The following is a 24347-nucleotide window of genomic DNA, read 5'->3' as shown; positions in this document are numbered from 1 at the left end:
TTGACATAAGGCCAGGCAGGGGTTTGGATTCTATGAAAATAAGACCAATATTATGTTTATGGGCAAATTATCAGTATTGCCGGCAGATGACAGTGTTTTAGAAAGAAAATTAATATTAAAAATTGGTAGAATTGATTTTTCTCCAGATACTCATAGAATTTAAGAAAAAACCTGTATCATTAGGTTAGAAACCTGTACTCCATCCAGGAAAGGAGAGCTCACTTCCCACCTCCCCGGAAATGGTGGCTTTACCAGACTTCACCTTCTCAATTTTCTCATAGTCCACCAAAGATTGAGTTTTCATGTTTTGTAGATGAAATTCTAAACTCTGCTTTCTAACTAATTAACCTCTTTTTTATATCCCTTTGTGAAATGGAACATTTTGCCTTCATCTTCTTTTTGTTTTTGTTTTTGTTTTTTTGCAGGTCTGGGGCTGGAACCCAGGGGCATTTGACCTCCGAGCCACACCCTCCATCCTATTTTTTATTCTTTATTTTGAAACCAGGTCTCACTGAGTTGCAGAGGGCCTCACTAAGTAGCTGAGGCTGTCCACAAACCGCCATCCTCCAGGTCTCAGCCTCCCGAGTGCTGGGATGACAAGCGTGCGCCACCACGCCCGGCCCTTCATCTTCTTCTAACCCCTAAGCCCCTGTAACCTACAAGCCGACCTGCAACACTGCATGGACTTAGGTCCCCAGGAGCTGGGGCCAGACTTGGCTGCTTACTGCTGACTGCCCAGGCCTCTCACAGAGCTCGCACTTAGCAGATGCGTTACTTCAAGCTGCGTGAGTGACTGTTCTGTGGTTTGAATGCGTCCCCATAAAGTCAATGTGTTAGAAACTTAACCTCCAATTTCATGCAGAAGAGGCATTCAGTAAAATCCAGTACACGTTCATTTCGAAAACACTGAAGAAATTAGGGATGGAAAGTACTTACCTCAACGTCATATGACAAACCCAGAGCCAACATTATGCTGAGCAGGGAAAAGTTTTTTCTCATAAATCAAGAACAAAGCGAGGGTGTCCAGTATCGCTACTCCTACTCAATACAGTACTTGAAATTTTAGGCGTAACAATTAGGCAAGAGAAGAGAATTAAAGTGATACATACTTTATTTGAAAATAAGAAGTCAAATTATCTCTGTCCATAAGAGACTATACTTACAATGCACAAAAAACACTGGAAGACTTTTAAACAAATGATTAGAGCTGATAAACCAACTCAACAAAGTAGCATGCTGTATACAAAAACCTATAGCTTTTCTAGATACCAATAAGAAATCCATTGAGAAAATAAATCAGGAAAACAATTCCATTCATAATAGGAAGGAAGGAAGGAAGGAAGGAAGGAAGGAAGGAAGGAAGGAAGGAGCCTAGGAATAAATCCATCCAAGGAAATAATCTCCTCTGCAATGAAAATTATAGGACATTGAAGGAAGAAAATGAAGATATTAGAAGATGGAACGAACCCCTGGGTTCCTGAGTAAGCAAAATAAATATTGTCAAAATGGCAACATTACCAAACACAATCAACAGATTCAGTGCAACCCCAACGTGCTAACAGCATTTGAGGGTGCGGGCCTTTGGGAGGTAACTAGGATAAAATGAGGCCGTGAAGGTCGGGCCCCCTTTGATGACACGAGTGGCTTTGTTAGAACAGGAGGAGACCAGAGTTAGCACGCTTGTTCCGTCTTGCCGTGAGATGCCCTCTGCCATATTTCGATGCAGCAAGAAGACCCTCACAAGATGCTGGCACAACGCTCTTGGACTTGCAGCCTCCAGAAACATGAGCGATATAAATCCCTATTATTTATAAATTTCTCAGTCTATGGTAGTCAGTTATAGCAACAGAAAAGCAATCAGGACAGATGGCCACTCACTCCCTCATCTGCTCTTCTTCATCACGCTACCCAAGTAAAGAGATTCCCCCAGAATTATGTTGCGTCTCCTAGTGCTCGTTGTGTTTCCAGAGCTGTGGACATACCCAACCGTAGTCTTTGGACATGTGACTACCTGTGAGTCTGGCCTCTGAGCCTCTTATGAACCACTGGGAATCCGGTCCTATCCACCCCACAATGACTGGCCCTCCTGGGGTAGTGAGTAATGTCTAGTTACTGGAATTTGAAAACATTCATTCATTGTTTGTTTGTTTGTTTGTGGTACTGGTGATTGAATCCAAAGGCATTCCATCTCCAAGCTACAACCCCAGCCCTATATTTTTTAATCTTTATTTTGAAACAGGGTCTCACTAAGTTGCTGAGGCTGGCTGCAAACCTGTGATCCTCCTGTCTCAGCCTCCCAAGTACTGGGATTAGTTGGGAGAGAGCCACCATGCCTGGCTTCATTCATTTTTAAATTCACTCCACAAATGCATATTGAATGACAGCTGTTTTGTGGATGGTAGACACAGCTTACCTTGCTCTCTCAACAATATTGAGGAAGAGATTCAGTTATTAAAAAATATATAAAATAAGCTGGGCGTGGTGGCACACGTTTGTAATCCCAGCCTTCGGGAGGCTGAGACAGAAGGATCAGGGATCGCAGACAGCCTCAGCTACTTAGTGAGGCCCTCTGCAACTCAGTAAGACCTTATTTCAAAATAAAGAATAAAAAATAGGGCTGAGGGTATAGCTGGAAGGTAGAATGCCCCTGGGTTCCATCCAAGTATGGCAATATATATATATATATATATATATATATATATATATATATATATAATTGAATGCGCTTTTCCTGTGTCTCCAAGGGTGTTGAAGACAAATGAGAAACAAATTAATATGGAGATAACTCAAAACAGCTCTAACCATGAGACTGTGGGGTTGCTACCTATCACATGGCTTCCCTGTGGGTACCAAGGGCTTCTGGCAGTAAAGCAACCCGATAACGTTGACACAGATCTGAAGGAGTTCAACAAGCCCCAAACAGGAACTGCTGAGATAACGTGCCAAGCCTCAAGGCCACTGGCAAGAGAGACAGTTCCTCCCTGGACAAGGCCCTCTGCAACCCATGCTACTGAAAGCCACTCTGGAAAACTAGTCTAGAATGTCTAAGGTTGACTCTAGAAAAGGGAGCTAGAAAACCGGCAAGCTTCTTCATAATTGGCTGCTTAGACAGAAGTAAGAAACACTTAATGTTCACAGTGCTGGGTATCCCGAGTTGTGGGTCTTCAAATATCTGCATAAACAGAACCAGGACACTTGGAGTCACTGCTAAGCGGCACCAGGAATCTTAAGAAACTGAGGAACAGGTTAAGTAGATTGCAGGGTCAAACATAAGATGATTTTTTGATGATGGTAAACATTGTCAGAAAACATTTGCTTTTGGCTGGGCGTGGTGGCGCACGCTTGTAATCCCCGCGCTTGGGAGGCGGAGACAGGAGGATCGCGCTGGTTCGAAGCCAACCCCACTGGTTTAAGAGACATTGTTTCCAAAAATGAAAAAGTATAAAATAGGTCAGGGAGTGTAGCCCAGAGGTACAACCCCAGTACCAAGAAAGAAAGAAAGAAAGAAAGAAAGAAAGAAAGAAAGAAAGAAAGAAAGAAAGAAAGAAAGAAAGAAGAGAAGGAAGGAAGGAAGGAAGGAAGGAAGGAAGGAAGGAAGGAAGGAAGAAAACATTTGCTTTTTATTTTAATTCCAAAGCGTATGTACACACACACACACACACACACACACACACTACACTGGGCCTTTCCCTGCCCCAGTTGTTATCCTCCCTCGCCCTTTCCCTCTCCTTCTCCCTCCCTCCCTCTTCTCCACCTCTGGTTCTCCTTTTTCTTCCAAGTTTTAGACAAAGGAGCGCTAGTAAAAGGTTACAAAAGTTCCTGCTGCCCTCTGGTGGTTATATTTTGGAAGTGGCAGTTGCATTACTAAATTAAAATCTATTTTATAGACAATAATAAAATGGCATACCCCGCAAACACACACACACACACACACACACACACACACACACACACACACACACACACACACACACTTTTGAGTTGTGGGAGACTGTGTACTGTTGTAGGTGAGAGAAACGTGTCTGTGATCATCAAAGGGTTAAGTTCCAAGGGCCTCAGAAAACACATCAGTAAAGTGCAGGCTAAATTCTCTCCTTGGGACTGAGTGCTGGTAGAGGAAGTTAATATGAAAAAGGGTCTTGAAGCACAGTACTCTCTCAATAAAAGAAAGTTACTACTGCTGTATTGAATTTCTACATCTCCGTAAGCTTAATAAAACTGAGGCTCAGCACAGAATACTTTTTTTTTTTTGGGGGGGGGGTGGTACTGGGAATGGAACCCTTCTACCTCCAGGCTACACTCCCAGACCTATTCTATATTTTATTTGGAAACAGGGTCTCTTAAGCCAGCGCAGCTGGCTTCGAACGTGTGCGATCCTCCTGTCTCCGCCTCCCAAGCGCGGGGTTTACAAGCCTGCGCCACCACGACCGGCCAGAATACTCATTTTTAAATTATGTCAGCCAATGTTAGGAGAAGAATTAAACCTATAATCCAAGTTTTCAGACTCTACTTCTGTTTGGGACATCTCACAAAGGTGTTAATGAGGAACCTTAAATTTTTCTGCATCTGAAAGGATGTTTTTAATACATTTCTAGTGTATGAAAAAATCCAAAAAATATGCATTCCCTTGATTCAGTGGTCATCTCTCTCGAATTGCATCTTAAAAATTCCAGGAAATAGAGACTTATGTTCAAGATACAGTCACAATTTGTAAATTAAATTAGTATAAAATTGAAAATGAATTAAATATAAGATTGCTATTAAGCAAACGTTGGCAAAAGTAATAATAACTGCTTTTATTTATTGGACAATCTCTAGAGAATGCATGCTAATTCTAACAGTTATGAACATATTAGCACTTCAGTGGGGTGGATACCATCATCATCACCACTTAGCACAACAGAAAACTGAGGAGCAGGTAGATGAAGTCGCTTCCCCGATATGGACTGTTAAGGAAGTTGGGGAGTCAGGAATTGACCCAAAAGATCCTGCCCGAGACTCCACATTCTCTTCACTGATTAATTTCCTTTGAAAGCGATACAATCCGTGGGCCCACCGTGCTATTTCTTTGCATAGTAGGACTTACGTGATAGAATATCACGCAACCATAAAACACTATGTTTTAAAGCCAGGCATATTGGCACACGCTTGTAATTCCAGTACTTGGGAGGCTGAGACAGGAGGATTGTGGTTCACAGACAGCCTCAGCTTCTTAGGCCCTTTGCAACTCAGTGAGATCCTGTTTAAAAATAAAGAACAGAAAATTGGGCTGGGGTTTTAGCTCAGAGATAGAATGCCCCTGGGTTTCATCCCCAGTACTGAAAAAAAAAATACATTTCAGTAAGCATGAAAGTATGTGGGCACATGCATACATTAAAATATTAAGGAAAAATAGTATGTAGAACTACTTAGTGTTATTTCAGTCCTAGAGCATGTCTGTGTGTGTATTTGTATATTTGTGTGTGTGTGAAATATAAGTATAAATACAAATAGTGACTTTCCCCAAGAGTTAGGTTGTAGGTAATTTTGTTTCTTTATACTTTCTGGATAATCTGAACTTCTGTTTGGTAGTGATCATCAGAAAATTTAGACCCCAAAAAAGTCAGAATTTCAAAAAACAGGATTTAGTTTCCCCTAAGAGTTAAATAATGAATCAGGAAGTATAAATGGAAAAAAAAATATTCTCTAAAAAAAATTGTTGCCCTGAGGGTTGGGAATAGAGGAAGGATATTCAGACTAGAAACGGGAAATGTCTAAAAACAAGCGTTTGCTACAATACCTGTGCTGGGTTGACTTTGCACGCTGGATCCTACTTTTGCTCTGGGTCCACTCTGCTTAGGGCAGTTAGAATTCAGAGCATCACTGGGACTCACTGTGGCCTGGAATAGACTGCAGCGAGGACCTGATGTTTTCAGAAGCCAACAGCCATAATCTCTGAACTGGAGAGTTTCAGATGTGCCCTGGAAACGCAGCAGAGCCTTCTTAATAATCCTCAAAGGCGTGTTGCTGTCACAGACGGTCCCCGCAGCCTCTATCAGCAGCACCAGATGATCCGGACAGTGGCCCACCTTGCGATAGCATCTCCCAGCCGCCCTGCACATGCTGATCATATTACTCATTATAAAAGCCTGGGGCTCAAGATAATGCCATTTGGCCCCAGACTCCACACGGAGCAAGCCTTTTCCTGCCTCTCTGGGAATTTTAAAGCTGAGCCACAGAGGCTGACCTCTCACCGGCCTTTGTCATTCCCCTCAATACAGACCATATCAGGGATTTTTTTTTTTTAATTGGAAACTAACTGGAATTCTCTTTGGACATCCTTATTTGGCATTTCACAGAGATTTCAACTATGCAAACAAGCTGATTTCTCCTCTCTGGAAAAGTGTTGGTCGTCAATGGTCCGCAGAAGTCTTGGCTCAGACAGGAGCGAAGAAAGTTCCTGCTGAGATTCGCTCAAAGAAAACTCCAGAGGAGAACTCTGAGGACACATTTGGGGATGGAGTTGCATGGACAAAGTACTCTTTACAGGAACGGATGCTGCTCGTTGATCAGCGGACGCAAAAGAATCCTCCTCGGAGCGACTGCGGACCGCGTGATGAGGCTCTGGGTCCGAGGAGGGCAGCTGCCGGTCCTGCTGCTCCTCTGCGGCCTGCAGACGCCCACGGGAAGCAATGCGGTAGGTGACGTGGGGACCCCATCCCTCCGAGGCCAGTGCTCCAAAGGGACTTGGGGTCTGATTCTGTTCAGGCATTTTAGTAAATAATGTGAATAAAACTTGGGGAAAACAATTATTAAAAATTTCAAATTCTTTATAGCTTATAAACTTGGCATTAATGAAAGCCACCGGCATACAGTTCCTTTCTTGATTCTCCATAATAATTAAAAGACCGCTTCCTCAAGATAAATCATGCAAAATAGACTGAGTCTATGTGGCTTTAAAGTGCATCGTGCAGGCCAATTCAAGTTATAAGTATTCCAATTTAAGAAATGTTGAAAATAACCTAAAAGCAAGAGATGACAGAGTTCACATTTGAGCTCTAGTAATACATTAACAGAGTTTTGGAGCTCATGAGATTTGACAGAATGCAATATTATTGACTCGGTTTGGCTTGGCTTCAACAGATTCTGTAGATCTATTTGTAAGTCTGCTCTAAAGAATTACTGTTTAAAATTAATCAGTCTGAAAATGTGTTCTAATTTACACACAACTAGATGACATCTCATTATAAGTCCCATGGAATGTAACAGTTGAAATAATGCTATGAGCTGGGTGTGGTGTGCACACTTGTAATCCCAGCATTCAGGGGCTGAGACAAGAGGATCGAGGTTCGCAGACAGCCTCAGCTACTTAGGAATGCCCTTTGCAACTCAGCAAGACCCTGTTTCAAAATAAAGACTAAAAATAGAGCTGGGGATGTAGCTCAGCGGTAGAATGCCCCTGGGTTCTACCCCTAGTACCACAAAAAAAAAAAAAGAAGATGAAGAAGAAGAAAAAAATGCTATGAATATTCACAAAATCACCAAATTCCAATCTCAGAGACTTGAACCAGGAGGCGGGGTAGAGGAGAGGGACCCGGTGGAAAGGGCACCAAGAGTCACAGCATATATTCTTTATACCCAATATATACCCATATATTTATACCCAATATATACCCACATATTCACTTTATACCCAAATACAACATAAAATCACAAAGCACTAAAGAATAATGAGAGAAGTCACATAGGAGAAATACCAAATGGCATGTTTTTGAGTTCCAGTCCCAGGCTTGTCATTTGGGTAAAATTGTATCGGTTAACGAATACTGTTTGTTAAAAGAGCAGCCTTTCTTGTGAAGAAAGAAGTGTCTATTTTAATGTGGACAATTCAAATAAGACTTTACATGATGGACTGAGGACACCTAGCGAACCTCTATTCATCTCCCCAATTTCAGTTTAGCGCACCTCTAGAAGTCAGTCAGTAAAACTCAACTGACCATCCGTCAAAGAAGAAGGCCTTTTCCCACTCCTGGTTTCCAAGAGGAGGGACTTCCCCGGGCACATCCTGACCACTGTCCAAGCCTTCACTTTCCCGGCTCCCCTGGAGATGGATGGATTATTTTGCTAGTAACATGGGGAGGAATAATAGGGTAGCTGACTTGGGTTCTGCTCCTCCTCCTCCTGGGAGCCAGTCTGAGAGACGAAGATAGTTCTTTGATTCTCCATGACAGGAATCGTACCTGAGAGGCCTCAGTCTAGTACTGTCTGTAACTGAGTGGGCAAGCAGCCTTGTTCTAGAATTTAATCAAGCCCACCTGCCATCAGACCTGAAGAGGTGTCTCTAACATGGCTTGTTCAGTAAGGCCTTGAGGAGGTTGTTTTGTTTTTTTCCCCTCATCTGGATAGACAACAGGGTTGTTATATCCTGGAGTCAAATAATGCTCATCACTTAAGGTTTTTCTCCAGGATTTCAAAGATTTAATATAGGCTTGGGCATTCATAAAAGAAAAAGAGAAGCTATTCCTTACAACATTTAGGACGGAATATAAAAGAAAAGAGTATGAAGGAAAATAGAGGAAACCGAAAGTAGAATTGAACTACAATGTTATTAATTTTTCTTCCAAGTGCTCAGGATGCAAAAACACTGTAATTTCAGTGATACCAGAAGGTTTAGTGCCTCCCTAAGGAGATGAATTTTCTCAGCTCTCAGTAATATTTATCAAGCCAAAATCAATCTCCAGCACAGGTCACTGGTTCCGGAATGATATGGGGATCATTATACTAGATGCAGGGTAGTGATTTTTAGTAAAACATCCGCCAACATCAGTTTTGAAGACTTAGGATTTTAGAGAAGAGCGCAAATCTGCTTCCCTGTGTGGCCTGTGCCTTGAAAAATTAAAATCAAGATTTTGCTTTTACTTACAGGTTGCAATTAAAATTGACTTTGACTTGACGCCAGGGTCCTTTGATGATCAGTACCAAGGCTGTAGCCAACGGGTCATGGAGGAGCTGACCCAAGGTGATTATTTTACGAAGGAACTGGATGCCCATAAGAATTACTCCAGAGTATGGCAAAAAGCCCACTTCACGTGGCTGAACCAAGCAAAAGCTCTCCCCGAGAACATGACAACCACACATGCTGTGGCCATACTGGTCTACACATTGAATGACAAGGTGCGCTCCGACTTTTTTAGAGCCATGGCCAGTGCTGCCAGGACCCCGCAGCAGTATAAGCACTCATTCCATTTCAAATATCTGCACTACTACCTGACCTCAGCGGTCCAGCTCCTGAGGGAAGAGAGAATCCTGAAGAACGGCACTCTGTGTTTCGAGGTACACCATGGGGTGAAGGATGTCCACCTGGAAGCCAACGTAGGGGCTACCATTAGGTTTGGCCAATTTATCTCTGCCTCCCTCCTAAGAGAAGAGGCAGAGAAATCTGGGGGCCGAACACTCTTTACCATGCTTACCTGCCTGGGTACACCAGTACAGGACTTCTCCCTCAAGAAGGAAGTCCTGGTCCCTCCCTATGAGTTGTTCGAAGTCATAAATGCAAACTATCACCCAAAAGGAGACTGGTTGCAGTTGCGGTCCAGTGGGAATGTGAGCAACGATAACTGCCAGCTGCTAAAAGGTAATCTTGATCTAAAATGAATCCTCTCTTATCAGAGCAATAGACTTCTTCATGACGTTCTTCTCTGAGTGGGACTGGGGTGGGAGTGGGGTGTCTGCCTAGGTTACCACCCAGTAAATTCATTCCAATGAATTCATCCACTGATGATATTACAACCCTATGACTTGGTCATATACACTCTGAACATGAGTACACGAGCCCCCAGGAGGCACAAGGTGGAAAGAGTTCACAATTTGGAAATTGGTCTCCAATTATGGTGAAACTGACAGATTAGAGAAAAGGCTGCTATACACCTTGATTTCCCCTCTCTTTACGGTCAACTCTTTATGTTTCCTTTCTTTATGTTCCTATTTATTTATTTATTTATTTATTTACTTATTTATTTATTGCAGTACTGGAGATGGAGCCCAGGGGCATTCTACCTCCGAGCTGCACCCCTAGCCCTGTTTTTTTTTTTATTCTTTCTTTTGAAACAGGGTCTCACTGAGTTGCAAAGGGCCTCACTAAGCAGATGAGGCTGTCCTGGAACCATGATCCTCCTGTCTCAGCCTCCTGAATGCTGGGATGACAAGCGTGCGCCACCACACCTGGCTATGTTCCCCTCTCTTTATGTTCAACTATCTCTATAAAAATTAGTTCTTGTAATGGTAAGTCACTATGTAGGTGACTTATCTATGGGGAACATGTTCTAAGACCCCCAGGGGATGCCTGAAAACTGCTGGTAGCACCAAAGCCTATACAGTATGTTTTTTCCTATATATGAACACCTATGATAAAAAATTAACTTATAAATTAGATACAAAAAGAGATTCATAACAATAATAGTAAAATAGGACAATTATAACAGTATAAAAGGTTTGTGATAGATGCTAATATACATGCTCTCTCCTCCTCACACAAAATATCTTCCTGAACTGTACTCTCCTTCTTCTTGGGATGAAATGAGATGATATGGTGCCTACCTGATGAGATCAAGTGAGGTGCATGATGTAGGCCTGGTGATGTAATTTTAAACTACTACATAAGGGTCGCTGGAATACAAGCGCTGGGATACCTCCACAGTCAGCCTGGTAATTGATGTGTCAGTCACCAAGTGACCGACAGGCAGGTAGTGTAGACAGTTTTAAAATGTGCAACAAAAGGATGATTCCCATTCTAACTGGGACTGAAGGGGAAAGCGTAAAATTCCATTACACTACTCAGAAGGGTGCCCAATTTAAAATATATAGATTGCTTATTTCTGAAATTTGACACGTAAAACTTGACATGCAAAGTCTTAAGACCATGGTTGACTGTGTGGCCAAATGCAGAACGCAAAACCAGGCTTAAAAGGAGTTACCAGCGGGCGTGGTGGCGCACAATTGTAATCCCAGAGCTTGGGAGGCGGAGACAGGAGGATCGCTTAGGTTTGATGCCAGGCTTGCTGGCATAAGAGACCCTGTTTCCAAAAATAAAATAGGTCTGGGACTGTAGCCCGGAGGTAGAAGGGCTTCCAGGAACCCCAGTACCACCAAAAAAAAAAAAAAAAAAAAAGGAGTTACTATATTAACTGGGAAATTCTAGAAATTCATCAATTAGAAGCCTGTGGAGCCTCGGCTTGTAAATAGCAAAACAAAAATACCACTGGCATGCCAGGTGATACTCTGTAAAATGAAGAGAGGAAGAGAGAAGTCGGAGGCACCGCATGATCAGCTGAGAGCTGAAAATGGCCATCACTCAAGCTGCCACAGCTGGAAAACATCTGGGAGGGGAAGGGAGGGATAAACGCAAACCCCAGATTTAGGGACGGCTTTTTCCCCTTGAACCGGCCTCAGGGGAAGGTTATAGAGAAGTCTGGTTCATCTCATTTCGTCGGGCTTTCCTAAGCTTTATCTACTTTTGTCTGGCTTTTAGCACCGTTGCTTCAGTTGAGGACAAGAAGACTATATGGCCTTCTATCAATCAATATCCACTTATCTCTAATAATTTTTTTTGGGTGGTACTGGGGTTCCTGGAAGCCCTTCTACCTCTGGGCTACACTCCCAGACCTATTTTTACATTTTTATTTGGAAACAGGGTCTCCTAAGCCAGCGCACGCAGCTGGCTTCGAACCTGTGCGATCCTCCTGTCTCTGCCTCCCAAGCGCGGGGATTACAAGAGTGCGCCACTACGCCCGGCTAATTTTTTTTTTTTTTTTTTTTTGGTACTGGGGATGGAACCCCAGGGCAGTCTATCTCCACGCTATACCCCCAGCCCAATTTTTTATTCTTTATTTTGAAACAGGGTCTCACTGAGTTGCAAGGGGCCTCACTATACAAATATCATTTTATTTTTTTATTTGTGTGTGTGTGTGTGTGTGTGTGTGTGTGTGTGTGTGTGTGTGTGTTACTGGGGATGGAACCCAGGGGCATTCTACCCCCAGAGGTACACCCCCAGACCTATTTTTTATTCTTTATTTCAAAACTGAGTTGCAAAGGGTCTCATTAAGTAGCTGAGGCTGTCCACGAACCAAGATCCTCCTGTCTCAACCTCCCAAATGCTGGGATTACAAGTGTGCACCACCACTCCTGGCCCTATTTTTTAAAAAGGTTTTAGTTAGTCTTTGCGATTTTTTTTTTCCTGTCAATCAGTAAGACAACCTAAAATATTCCTTAACACTTCTTTTGATTAATAAGCAATACTCTACTTACCCCACCTTCCTGGAGCAGTATGGGACTGACCCATCTATAAACCTCAGGAGGAGGGAGGTGTTGTTTATCTGAATGAGGGTCCCTCACGGGAAGGGAGTAAGGTCGGCAGGTTCTACCCAGAACTGATTTTCTAGATAGCTTCTATTTTTCCCTTCATTTCTCTCCTGCTCCCCTCTAATCAAAAAAACATAATACTTGAAAGACAACATGAAGACATTTAAAATTAACCAGCCAGGATACTGTAATACCCCCTCCTGCACTATGATTCAACAGAATATTAAAGAACATGGCTTCAACTCAGACTTAAAAAAAAATAAAAGTCAGAATTGATCTCCTTGTCCTGCCACTCAAGTCCAAAGGGTTGCCAGGAATCTGTTGTCTGCACAGTCAAGAGGTCAAGTTGGCAGCACAGTACATTCAAGGGAGTAAATTTGCAAAAGAAAAATTGTGTAAGTCATTTTAAACCAAGAGCTTTGCCCCTCCGGCTCTTCTCCTGCTCCCTCCATGACCTATACTGGTTACCATGGAAACGTGTTTTCATGCTTGTCGAGAGACTCAAAATATGTTAACAGAATGTTAACTAGCTATTTGCCCTGAAATTACTGCTTCTTTCAACAACATAATCTGTGCCAAAAAAAAATCTGCAGAACACACAAATACATGCCCTGTTCTGTCTCGCTGCCTTCACAAAGAAGCGGCATTTATCTGTAAAAATGGTTCGCATAATCAAAATTTTTAACATGTTTCTAGAAAACTATAGCCAATTGTTTGTAGTAGCCTCAATTTTACATGTAGAGTCTGCCAGTTACTAGCACTGCTAACACGGACACATAGCTTTATCTCTCTGTCCCTCGGTTTCTTTCCAAGTAAATGGGAATTTTTTTAAACCTATTTTATAAGAGTCTGGTAAGGAGAAAAAGGAATGAGTAGATGTCAAAGCTCTTAGAATGGCACTTGACACATGTAAGTATGCAAAACCTGTTGGGTACTATTACTGCTTGTACTGTTTACTTAGTTTAACTATTTCTTTCCTGTTTTGTTTGACTCTGGGCTTCTGATATATTTTCCCCCCCTGATTTATGGCATCACACTGACCTGGAAGTAAAGTGTCTGTCTCACAAGAATAGATGAAAAGATGAACAACTGAATGAATCAGGGGACCCAATGGCATGGTAAAAGGCAATTGCGCTTTGGAGCCAGAAAGCTCTGGGTTATGTTAGTGGCGGCGTGGCCCTGTGTCAACGACTTCACCTCTGATTCTGTTTCTTCGCTTGTAAACTGGAAGAGGCAGTGCTCACTTTACGAGAAGGTTGTGACCACACTTGAACCCATTCACCCTCTCAAATGCAATTGGAAGACGCTGGGGAAGGACTGTGGCTTATGGAATCAAGATAACTAGATAAGGGCTCAAGGGCACAAATGTGCGCTTCAGTGAGACCAGCAGGAAGAGCAGAAACAGGGAAGGATGGGAGGAATTAACTAGACTATTTTTCGGATGCTGTTCTCTTTGCTAGGTGGTATTCCAAAAGAATAATGCTCCAGCTCATCAACGGCTCACAAATGCCAATCTGAAAAGTAGTGTAAGAGGGTTACACTATCCACATGTGGAAAGATAAAGAATATAGATAGCATTTGCCTCAAACACTACATTAACTGGGTATGCTACAAGTCTTACCCTTTTCTGCTTTTAGTCAAGAGTTTGAATATTTACTTCTGAAGCATCTGATATAATTTAGATTCATATTTCATAAAAACAAAAGTTATAATTAGTATTTCTCTTAGACCTCATGCCCTAAGATAAAAATGATCAAAATTAGTTTATTACACATCAATAAAATGATATTTGTAAAGCTGGTCTTGGTGGTATATGCTTGAAATCCCAGCATTCAGGAGGCTGAGACAGGAGGATCGCAGTTTACAGAGAGCCTCAGCTACTTAGTGAGGCCCTTTGCAACTCAGTGAGACCCTGTTTCAAAATAAAGAATAAAAAATAGGATTGGGGGTGTAGCTTGAAGGTAGAATGCCCCTAGGTTCCATCCACAGTACCGCAAAAAAATAAAATATTTGCATAGTGATTTAGCTTACAAAATGCTCTTATATATACTCTCTGTTTAGCTCTTACAATCATTCTGTAATTTGGGTTATTGACCCTACTATACAGATGTAAATGCTGACTTTCAGAATGATTAAAAGGGTTTGCATAAAAGTTATTCATACAATTTACAAATGGCAAAAGTAGGACCCTTCCCATGTTTTCAAATAAGAATTCCAGGACAATCCTCTATATGAATTCATTTCGGGATATTTTTTTGTTCTTCTACAAACCTTAGAGAGAAATACTATTAGTTTCAAGCTTATTGGCTATAGTTGTTTTAACTCAGCTCCCATACACATAAATATTCAATTATATACTTTCATGTATGACAGAATTTGTCCTTGACACATGCAATATAATGCTAGTATTTTCTATTCTAACCTGCTTTATCAGAGTATTAAACAGTAATGCTTGTGATCTTCTAAACTGAGTCACAACTCATCCCAGTGGATCACAACTGTCAATTTGAAAAATAGTGTAACAGGGTTAAAAAGAAATAAAAGGCTTTGAATAGTAGTCTAGAAGAAAATAAAACGTAAACGCTATGGCAAAACCAATGTGAGGACTCCTCAAATGAGTTTTAGTTTGTAACTTACAGATATTTTCATTTATTATTCTCAAATATCATCTACATAACAATAATAATAAATAATAGTAATAATCTGAGGTAGAAATAATAATAGTAGCCATAAAATAGGTAGATAAGGAGTAATAAAGAGAGTTAGGAAGGAAAAGTTACTTTAACTTGAGAGACTAAAATTTAAAACAAGATAACTTAATATTCTAATTATTATGAAGGGGGCTTGTGATGGTCATCTTTCTATTACTATAACAAAATATAAGTATTAAACAACTTACAAAGTGGAAAGGTTTATTTTGGTTTACAGTTTAGAGGTTCAGGCTATGGTAAGTTGTTTTGGGGATGGGAAGAGGCAGCATATCCATCTTTAATCCCTTCCTCTCTCTTTTCCTCTCCCCTACCCTCCTCTCCTCTTCCCTCTTCTCCCTTCTCTTCTCTTCTCTTCTCTTCTCTTCTCTTCTCTTCTCTTCTCTTCTCTTTCCTTCTGCAACCCAGCTGCCAAGAGATGAGCAGCTATTCTTTACTACATCCTGCTACCATGATGTTTCTACCTTGGAGCCAGACAACTATGGACTGAACCTCTGCAGCCATGAGCCAAATAAATATTTCTCCTCTAAGTTTTTCTTGTCAGGTATTTTGGTCATGGTGATGAAAAAAAGAAAGGCTAACTAATACAAGCAGCAAGGAAGCAAATGTGTGGAAATGAATAAAGGCAAGTGGTGGAAAGTGAAGAGGGGAGGGAGGTGGATAGCGTAGGGCCCTGGAGGCAGTTATAAGATATTTTGCTTTTTCTCTTGGTCAGAAAAGAAACTGCTGAAAGATTCTGGACAGGTGCCACAGAGGATTTAACTTACATCTTAACAGAGGTGGCCTAACAGCTCAACTCAGTGTAATTTTTACTGTAATGAGGCAATATTCAAGGAAAGAAACCAGTCATCAGGCTATTTCAATAACCCAGATAAGAGCAGGTGATGGGAACAGTGGGGATGGTTGTGGCTGGCTACATTCAGAATATCTCATAAAGATTAGAGCCAAGAATTTCTCAACACACCAGATGTGAAGGGATGTGAAGAGTGAGATTAAAAAAAAAAAGGAGTGAAGTTTTGAGTAACTGAGTGATGGGGTAGGCATTCAGTGAGTGGAAGCCTATGGATGGAGGCTCGGCACAGAAAGCAGGGTCTGGTGTTAGGCATGTTGTATCTGAGATATGAGATAGTGTCCAGTAGAGATGTCAAATCTACTTTGGATGTATGAGTCTGGGATTCAGAGGGACCCGGACTGGACAGATCAACCTGGAGTCAGAGAGCTATCAGGCAGTATTTAAAGCCATAAGACTGGGTAGGATAAGTTCTCCATAGATGTGTACATTAAAGAGAGATGTCTAAAGACAAAACCTCAGCACACTGCAACTTAAAACACCAGGAGAAGAAGAAATGAGCAAAGTAGCCTAAGAAGGAGTGGCGGGGAGAAAGAAGAACACCAACAAAGTTAGAGTCCCAGGACTAAAGTGAGAAGTATGGAAGAGGAGAGAGGAATTAACTGTGACTCGTGTGGTCGATAGGTACAGTGAGGACTGAGAATTTACATCCCAGGGAATTCAACATAGATAGTTACCATCAGTCTTTCTATCAGCAACTGGCTGGGTAACATGAAGTAAATTCCTTAACCCTGTGGTACCTGTTTTATCATCTGCAGAACAAGCATGTAACGTTCTATGAGTTGGAAAAATCCAATAGAAGACTTTTCAAAGAGTAGCTGACTTCAAATATTTTTGTTAAGAATTTGAATGTTAAGTTAGTGAATCAAAGGAAAAATAAGTAAAAATTTTGTTTGTTTTTAGAAAAATATCTGCTACCTAAAATACCTCTAATTTCTGTGTTTTTGTTTGTTTTTTTACAGCTTCCAGCAAGAAGTGCATTCCTGATCCTGTAGTTATTATTTCTCTCTCCTTTCTGGCCAGTATTGTCATCTCTTCCAAAAGCAGAGTGGAAAGGAATTTTGTGACTCCTTTTTATTTTTTTTTTGACTTTTTTTTATTTTATTTTATTGGTGCACTGTATTCATACATCATAGTGGGATACAAACTTTTGTAGACATACATGCACACATCGCCCAGTCAGCCCCCACCCGATCCCCACCCCATTCTCTCCCCATCCCTCCTTCCCATGCTTGGCTTAGTGGTTGACATCTAGTATTATAGCAATTTATCCAAAATTAAAAATGTTAATCTCACATAACAGTTTCATTTGTCTGATACCAAGCTTTTGATGACTTAAAGATAACATTTCAATATTTCTTTTTGCTTTCTTTCTTACTAGAGCATATTTTTTTCTGTTTTTTTTAGGTGAAACTATCATATATTTATATATTTATTTTTCAGAAAAAAATCTATCCTAATATGGAATATGAATTCTAGATACCCAAAACGATCTTGAAAAAGAACAAAGCTAGCAGATATATATTTTCTGATTTCAAACCATCTAAAGCTACAATAATTGAAACAGTGTAGTACTGTTCTAAAGGCAGATATATAGACCATTGGAGTTAAATACAAGCCTAGAGCTAAATTCTTCCCTATATTGTCAAGTTATTTTTGACAAGGTTTCCACGAACATTTGGTGGTGGAAATAATAATCTTTTAACTAAATATTGTTGAAAAATAATAATTACATGGAAAAGAATAAAATTGGACCTTTACCTAATCCCATATACAAGTATTAACTCAAAATAGATAAAAGACCTAAATATAAATCTTAAGACTATAAACTTTTAGGAGAAAATCTGGGTCATAAAACCTCACAACACTGAAATTGGCAGTGATTTCTTGGATATGATTTCAATGGCACAGGCAACAGAAGAATATACAAACTCCCTAAAAAATAAAAGAAAATATTGTATATCCAAAGACAATGTAAACAGAGTTAACAGTTACTAACAGAATTGGATAAAATATTTCCAAATGCTATATCTGAAGGTATATTAATATTCCAACTAGAAATCCTAAAAATTAACAACAATAAAGGCAAACAATACAACTTAAAGATAGGTAAAAGACTAACATAAATAATGAATCTCCACAGATAACCAATCTTAGTTGTCTGTTGGATGGAAACTCTTGTTTCTCTGGTTCTGGTGAGTGTTACCTATTTCTTCTTTGTAGTTAATCTCTTTGAGTATTTTCTCTAGCGCTGGTTTTGAAGACATAAATTCCTTCAGTTTCTGTTTGTCATGGAAGCTTCTTATTTCTCCATCTAATTTGATAGAAAGTTTTGCTGGGTAGGAAATTTTTGGCTGGAAGTTGTTTTCTTTCAGAGTTTGGAATATGTTACTCCAAGCCCTTCTGGCTCTCATGACTTGGTTTGGGAAGTCTGGAGTGATTCTAATTGGTTTGCCTCTGAATGTCACTTGGCCCTTTGTTTTTGTTGCCTTTAAGATTCTCTGCTTGGCTTCCACATTGGTCATTTTGACAATTATATGGCGTGGGGATCCTCTTCTCCGATCCTGTCTAAAGGGAGTTCTATAAGTTTCCTGGATCTGTGTATCAACCTCTTGCTCTATATTTGGAAAATTTTCTGCTATTACTTCCTTGAAGAGATTGTTGATCCCTTTGGTATCACTTTCTTTTCCCTCCTCTATTCCAATTATTCTTAGGTTAGCTCTCTTAAGATGGGCCCATATTTCTTCAATGTCAGATTCCTGCTGTTGGATATTTTTTCTAGATTAGAAACTATGCATTCATTTTTGGATTGCTCATCTTCTAAGAGCGAGATTCTGTTCCCCATGTGGTCTAATCGGTTGTTTGTGCTTTGAATTGAGGCCTTTACTTCATTAATTGCATCCTTTATCTCTTTTTGGCTCTCTCTGAGTTCTTTTCGAAGCACCTCTATTATTTCTAGTTATTTTCCTGATTTGATCTTCTAGAAATCTCTGATTTTCTGTTTTATCAGGTTCTGATGTTGTGGGGTTGTGCACATTCATTACTCCAGTGTTATTCCTCTTTCCCATGATTTCGGATGTTTGTGCCTTCTCTGGGTTCTTCCCTTGGGTCACTATGACTTCCCTTAAGGTGCTCTGGATCTCGAGTCTGTATTATCTCAGACCCCACTACTCCTTTACTGGGTTGTATCACAGAGTCTCCGACCCAGGGAGTCGATAGAGGCTGCTTTAAACTATGGGGGGTGCCAGGTTGCACGTTCTCCTATGGTGTGATATCTCTGCCACCACCACTCCCTCACTGGGTCAAGTCCCAGGAGGCCCAATACTGCGATTTCTCCTCTGTGGCCCGCAATTTGACTCACTGTTCTTGAGTACGCAGATGTAGCTGTACTGGACTCGGTGAATTCACTGCTGCTGCCGCCGCTGGTGGCAATATGGCGCCTCTGCCACGCCCTCGGCCATGAGGCTGGTGTATTTTTTCTTCTCTGGTTTTGATTTCCACTCTGAATCCCTGCAGCGTGTGCTGAGCTCAGCCACTGGGAGCTTTAAATGCTGTCTGCGCCGAAATATCCCGCCTGGCTGTTCCGCAGCGGCTCACCTGGCTTGCTGTAGCCGTCCGTTGAGTTCGCCGCTGCCGCCGGCAGTATGGCGCTGCTGCCGCGTCCTCGGGCGCGTGTGTCTCCTCTGTGGCCCTGAGCTCTGTTCTCAGTCCGCTTTCTCTCTGGAGCCTGGTGGTTTTTTTTGTTTTTCTGGTGATGGTGTTTTCTGGCTATGAAAGGCGCTCTTTTTGTGGTAATGGAGATTGGTTGTTAGCTGGACTCTTAAGCCCCGCTTTTCTCGGTCGCCATCTTCCCGGAAGTCCTTGTGACTCCTTTTTAAAAATATATCTAAATGAAAATTTTTTATGAACCCTATAGCTGGAAGTGAAATTATTTTTTCTGCCAGAAGGGTAATTCCATTGTACTCCTGCTGAAGCCAACACCTGGCCTCCTCTTTGCCAGTTCTATTTTGACCTTCCTGGACCCCTTTGCCTCATTCCAATCAGGGAACCCTGAACACCCCTGGGGAATCACTCTGCCCGGTTACCATTTGATACAAAGCTCACTCAAACCACCACTCATGCCTTGACTAGTTGGTATATTTCTTCTCCATGGGCACAGAGAAAAAGACAACCATCCAATGATAGCCTGTGAGATACAATCAGAGTGCTTTTTTGAAATTTGATTAGGGAGTTGGGTGAGAATCCATGTTTTGAATGGAGGGTCACAAAAGCAGGGTATGAACACAGAGATGCTAGGAGCTATCTCACCACCAGGGAAGGCGACCCTGCCACCCTGGGAAAGGAGCTAACCCGATGAAGGAAGAAACGAGAATAAAAAGAAACTGAAACCCGACGAGAGCACATGAGCCTTTAGATCCAGTTGGGCATGAAGCTGTGAACACCCTAAGTTTCTTTATCACATAAGTCCTTAAGTTATGTGTTTGGTTACATAATTTAAATTAGATTTTTTTTTATCTCAGTTGAAAGAGTTCTGATGGATACAGGCTTCCCTTGTTTTTGTTTTGTTTTGTTTTTTAAATTGAGTAATCCCAAACAGAACAAACCAAAGAAGACTGAATTATAAAACAAAAGACAAATTTTTCGTGTAATGGAAAATATTTGAGCCCCAGAGACCTACCCAAAATGTAAATTTTCTTCAGGGACTGTATCAATATTCAAGATCAAACTTGTATGGTCTCAAATGGGAAGAAACATAGGAACTTTAGAAATAAAAGAGAAAGTTAATGAAAGATGTTAGTGAAATCTTATTTGCTGCTAGTAATGAGGTGCTACATACATGTTCCTAAGATATTATTATGCAAGTTAAAATTTAAACTCATGTAAATTTACCGGGGACTAAATGGAATTTTTCAGTCTTCATAGAAGAGTTAAATATATTTATTAGAAAAACACTTGATTGTGTGTGAAGGTAAAAGAGAGAATATGAAAGAAAAAATGCTTACCAAGAAAATACCAAAGATAAATGAGCTCCACTGTGTGCAAACCATGAACCACAAAGCATAAATTATCCGGAAATGTCCTCCAACTGTGTTCAGTTCAGGAGGAGACCTGAGGGATTCTCTTACCTGATCCCCAAAGGCCCCAGGGCTGAGCTAAATGGAGTACTAGAGAGGGCTAGCACTACAAGGTCAAATTCTGAAAGTACATGCTTCCTACGCCCTGAGGAAGTGTGGGTAAGAAATGGAGAAAGTGGAAATCAGTTCATCTACCCTCACGGGACTTCCCGGAGGATCTGGGTGAAGATTAAAGAGATCAAATGAAGAAGTAGCAACATAAAATCACCTGTCAGGGACGTCAGGCTTCAACATAGTCTCTTCTTCCTATTTTTCTTTGGAGGTGATAGCTCACTATGTTGCCCAGGCTGGTGACACTTGTATTCAAGTGACCCCTCTGCTCCCAGCTTCAGCCACCTGAGTGCTGGAACTCAAGCACATGGCACCACACCCAGCCACTATCATTCTTCACGATGGGATTTTCCGACCAAGTGCACCTCTGTCTCTGAGCTGCACTGGACTCCATGTCTGATAGAGCAAGCATGGAATTTCCACAACAGGCAATTTCTAGAATCCACTAATAGGTTGATAGCTACCTATTAGTTCCTGGGACAGATTTTCAGCAAGCTTTGGTGAAGCCATATTGAAATGTCATATTAGGAAAATCCATCCTACATTTTGCATACATCTTTCTTGTGGCACATAAATGCACTTGTTGAGCTATGCAACACACAAGGTACTTAGGGGATTAAAGGTTGAATTCACTAGGCCCGATCACTCATGAGTTTACAGCCTCTCCAGAGAAATTAAGAACACAGTCAAGTGACTGAGGAAATACCAAGAGAAGGAAAATCAAATCGCCTGTTCATGCAAGTCCAATAAAGGTACTTCATCCAATTGATAAAAGAGAAGCCAGGAAGGTTTTAATTGCAGGAAACATTTGAGCCAGACCTTGGGGTGTTTGGCATGAACAACGAGGAAAAAGAAAAACAATAGAAAATGCTGCGTACCAAGCACCTAGTAACCAAAACAAGTACAAATCATAAATCTTTGGAGTTCGGGGAAAAAAATGAAATTCCTTTGGACTGTGGTTGATAAGCCTTTCTATGACAGCTGAGGCTTTATTTAGGTGAGAGTCTTCCTATGTGCCAAAGAGTGGAGCAGGAAAGAGGATGGTCCATGTGTAAATGAGGCCAAGAGGTGGATAGGTCTGGCAGAATGGAAAGAGAGGCATGAGCTGGAGGGTGCAGTTAAAGCCACTCAGAGCAGCTAAGAAGTCAGCCTAAAGCAATCTGTTCTCCATGAGAAGTCAAGGTTTTCTGAGTGAGACAGTTCTCCTACGTTAGTGACTCTTAAAGTGGCAACTAAGAATCGTGGAGTGGGGAAAGGTATTAAGAGCACCGCAGGACTCGCTTCCTTTCTTAATGAGTCATGATCTTGTCTTTTGCTCTGTTCTTTTCTATGGCATTTCGCCCTTTCCTCTCGGTTTATGTTTCATTCACTTAGCCCATACTGTGCTTCCAGCTACAGAGGAAGAGTAAGACCAGGCATCACATTGAAACAAGTGAGTCTTCTTGCCAGGCGTAGTAGTGCTCACTTGTACTCCCAGTACTGGGGAGGCTGAGACAGGAGGATCGTAGGTTCAAAAACAGCCTAGATAACTTAGTGAGGGTCTCAGCAACCTATTGAGACGCTGTTTACAAATAAGAAATAGAACAGGGTTGGGGGTATAGCTCGGAGGTACAGTGCCACTGGGTTCCATCCCTAATACCTATTTTATACTTTTTTATTTGGAAACAGGGTCTCTTAAGCCAGCAAGGCCAGCTTCGAACCTGCGTGATCCTCCTGTCTCTGCCTCCCAAGCACAGGGATTACAAGTGTGTGCCACCACACCTGGCTACCATCCCTAATACCAAAAAAAAAAAAAAAAAAGTGAGTCTTCTCCACTTTATTCTTCAAAACCTGAAGAACTTTAAGGAAAATGAGATGTACCCAAAACCAAAGTATTCGTGAGAAACACTGAATGAAGGCAATGGATTTGAGGAGCGTTCAGCCTTTCCCCAACAATTCCACGAGCTAAGCAGCAGCAGCATATGGGAAGCCATGGGAGGGGACCGAATGGTGGTGCCACTGGTGGAAACATGTCTGTGAGAAGCACTGACGTGGCAGCTTCACAAGGGCCACCGTCACCTGGAGGCCACCCATCCTTACTGAATTGGGAAGACTCATCTCTAACACCCAGTGACTACCCTAGCTGCCCTTACGGTTGGCATCAAGAACCTCCCTTGAACCACCACCAGCTGCTCTGCTAGTTACCTCACAGGGAGACTCTGACCCAAGATGTCTCCTGGTTTTAATCCCGTTCATTTCCATAGGGTTGCCCTCCCTCGACGGCCGCAACATCCTAGGACACAGTCCTAAGATCAAGGAGGGTGAAATCCTAGACACATGATGCAGAAGAAGTGACAGAGTGAGAAAGCAGTCTCCCACCTCCCATTTCTACACGGTTTGTTGTTTGGGGGAAGGGAGCAAATGAGTCCATTCAAGACCCTCCTCCAAATAAAACAAGTATTAGCAGATGCCGATTGCAAATTTCAGCATCGGTACTGACTAAAGATGTAGAAGTAATGTGTTGAAACTCATCATCTCCCTAAGATCTGGGAATGGTCAAAATCCACCTGACTCTTTCCAAAAGACAGTCTGAAGACCTGTTTGTCTGGGAGTGGAGGAAGGGTTCCTTAACATGACATGGCCATTTCTTAATATAACAATAGTAACTATACTTCCTTGTCATTCCTTAACAAAACAGTAGTAACTACACTGAGAGCCATGGTTGGAAATTATCGTGGTCAATTTTCTTATTCCCAACAAAGTTCCTATTAGGTATCATGTAAAATAGTAACTGCAAAGGCAATCTTGAGAGTATACACTCACAATACCTGAGAGCCAAATACTTGAATGGTAGGCAGGCTGACTTTCCTAACTCTTCTGCCCCAGCACGGCACATCTCAGAAATCCTACTTCTTCAGGCATCGTGGTCTTTCTTTGTGAAAGGTTGGGGGGCCTCCAGTTCTGAACTTGCAGTGTCTCCTAATCATAAGACCTCAGTAAAGGGCAAAAGAAAACAAATCATTTGTTCTGGTTATATTCATATAAGCAAGAAAATTAATTCTTGTTTTTTGCTTATTCTTGATAAATCATTTTAAAAATATTTAATGATGGCTTAGGAAAGTGGAGGCAGTGAACTCTATAGCTTGGTATTAGTGACAAAAACGTGGTCATACTTATATCCTCCAGGCCTGAAAAGTCATCCCTGATGAAGTATGGACATTTACCTAGACTTCAATTTGTAGTGACTGGAAATAGACTTTCTTAGAGTGGAAATTAGTTGTTTTAATT

At 41.4% G+C, this 24347-nt stretch overlaps 1 protein-coding gene across 1 annotated transcript; it reads left to right on the top strand.

Moving 5' to 3' along the window:
* Positions 1–6595: 6595 nt before the first annotated feature.
* Positions 6596–23400, top strand: ART4 (ADP-ribosyltransferase 4 (inactive) (Dombrock blood group); the record flags this gene model as incomplete). The annotated part of the gene is made up of 5 exons (XM_080705038.1): positions 6596–6676; positions 8905–9613; positions 16857–16957; positions 22455–22512; positions 23324–23400. The coding sequence occupies 5 exons, from the start codon at positions 6596–6598 to the stop codon at positions 23398–23400; spliced, it is 1026 nt and encodes a 341-aa protein (XP_080561164.1).
* Between the last annotated feature and the right edge of the window lie 947 nt (positions 23401–24347).

The sequence above is a fragment of the Muscardinus avellanarius genome (genome assembly GCF_963383645.1).
Source record: "Muscardinus avellanarius genome assembly, chromosome: 11".
Classification (NCBI taxonomy): Eukaryota; Metazoa; Chordata; class Mammalia; order Rodentia; family Gliridae; genus Muscardinus; species Muscardinus avellanarius.
This window is presented reverse-complemented; position numbering and strand designations above follow the sequence as displayed.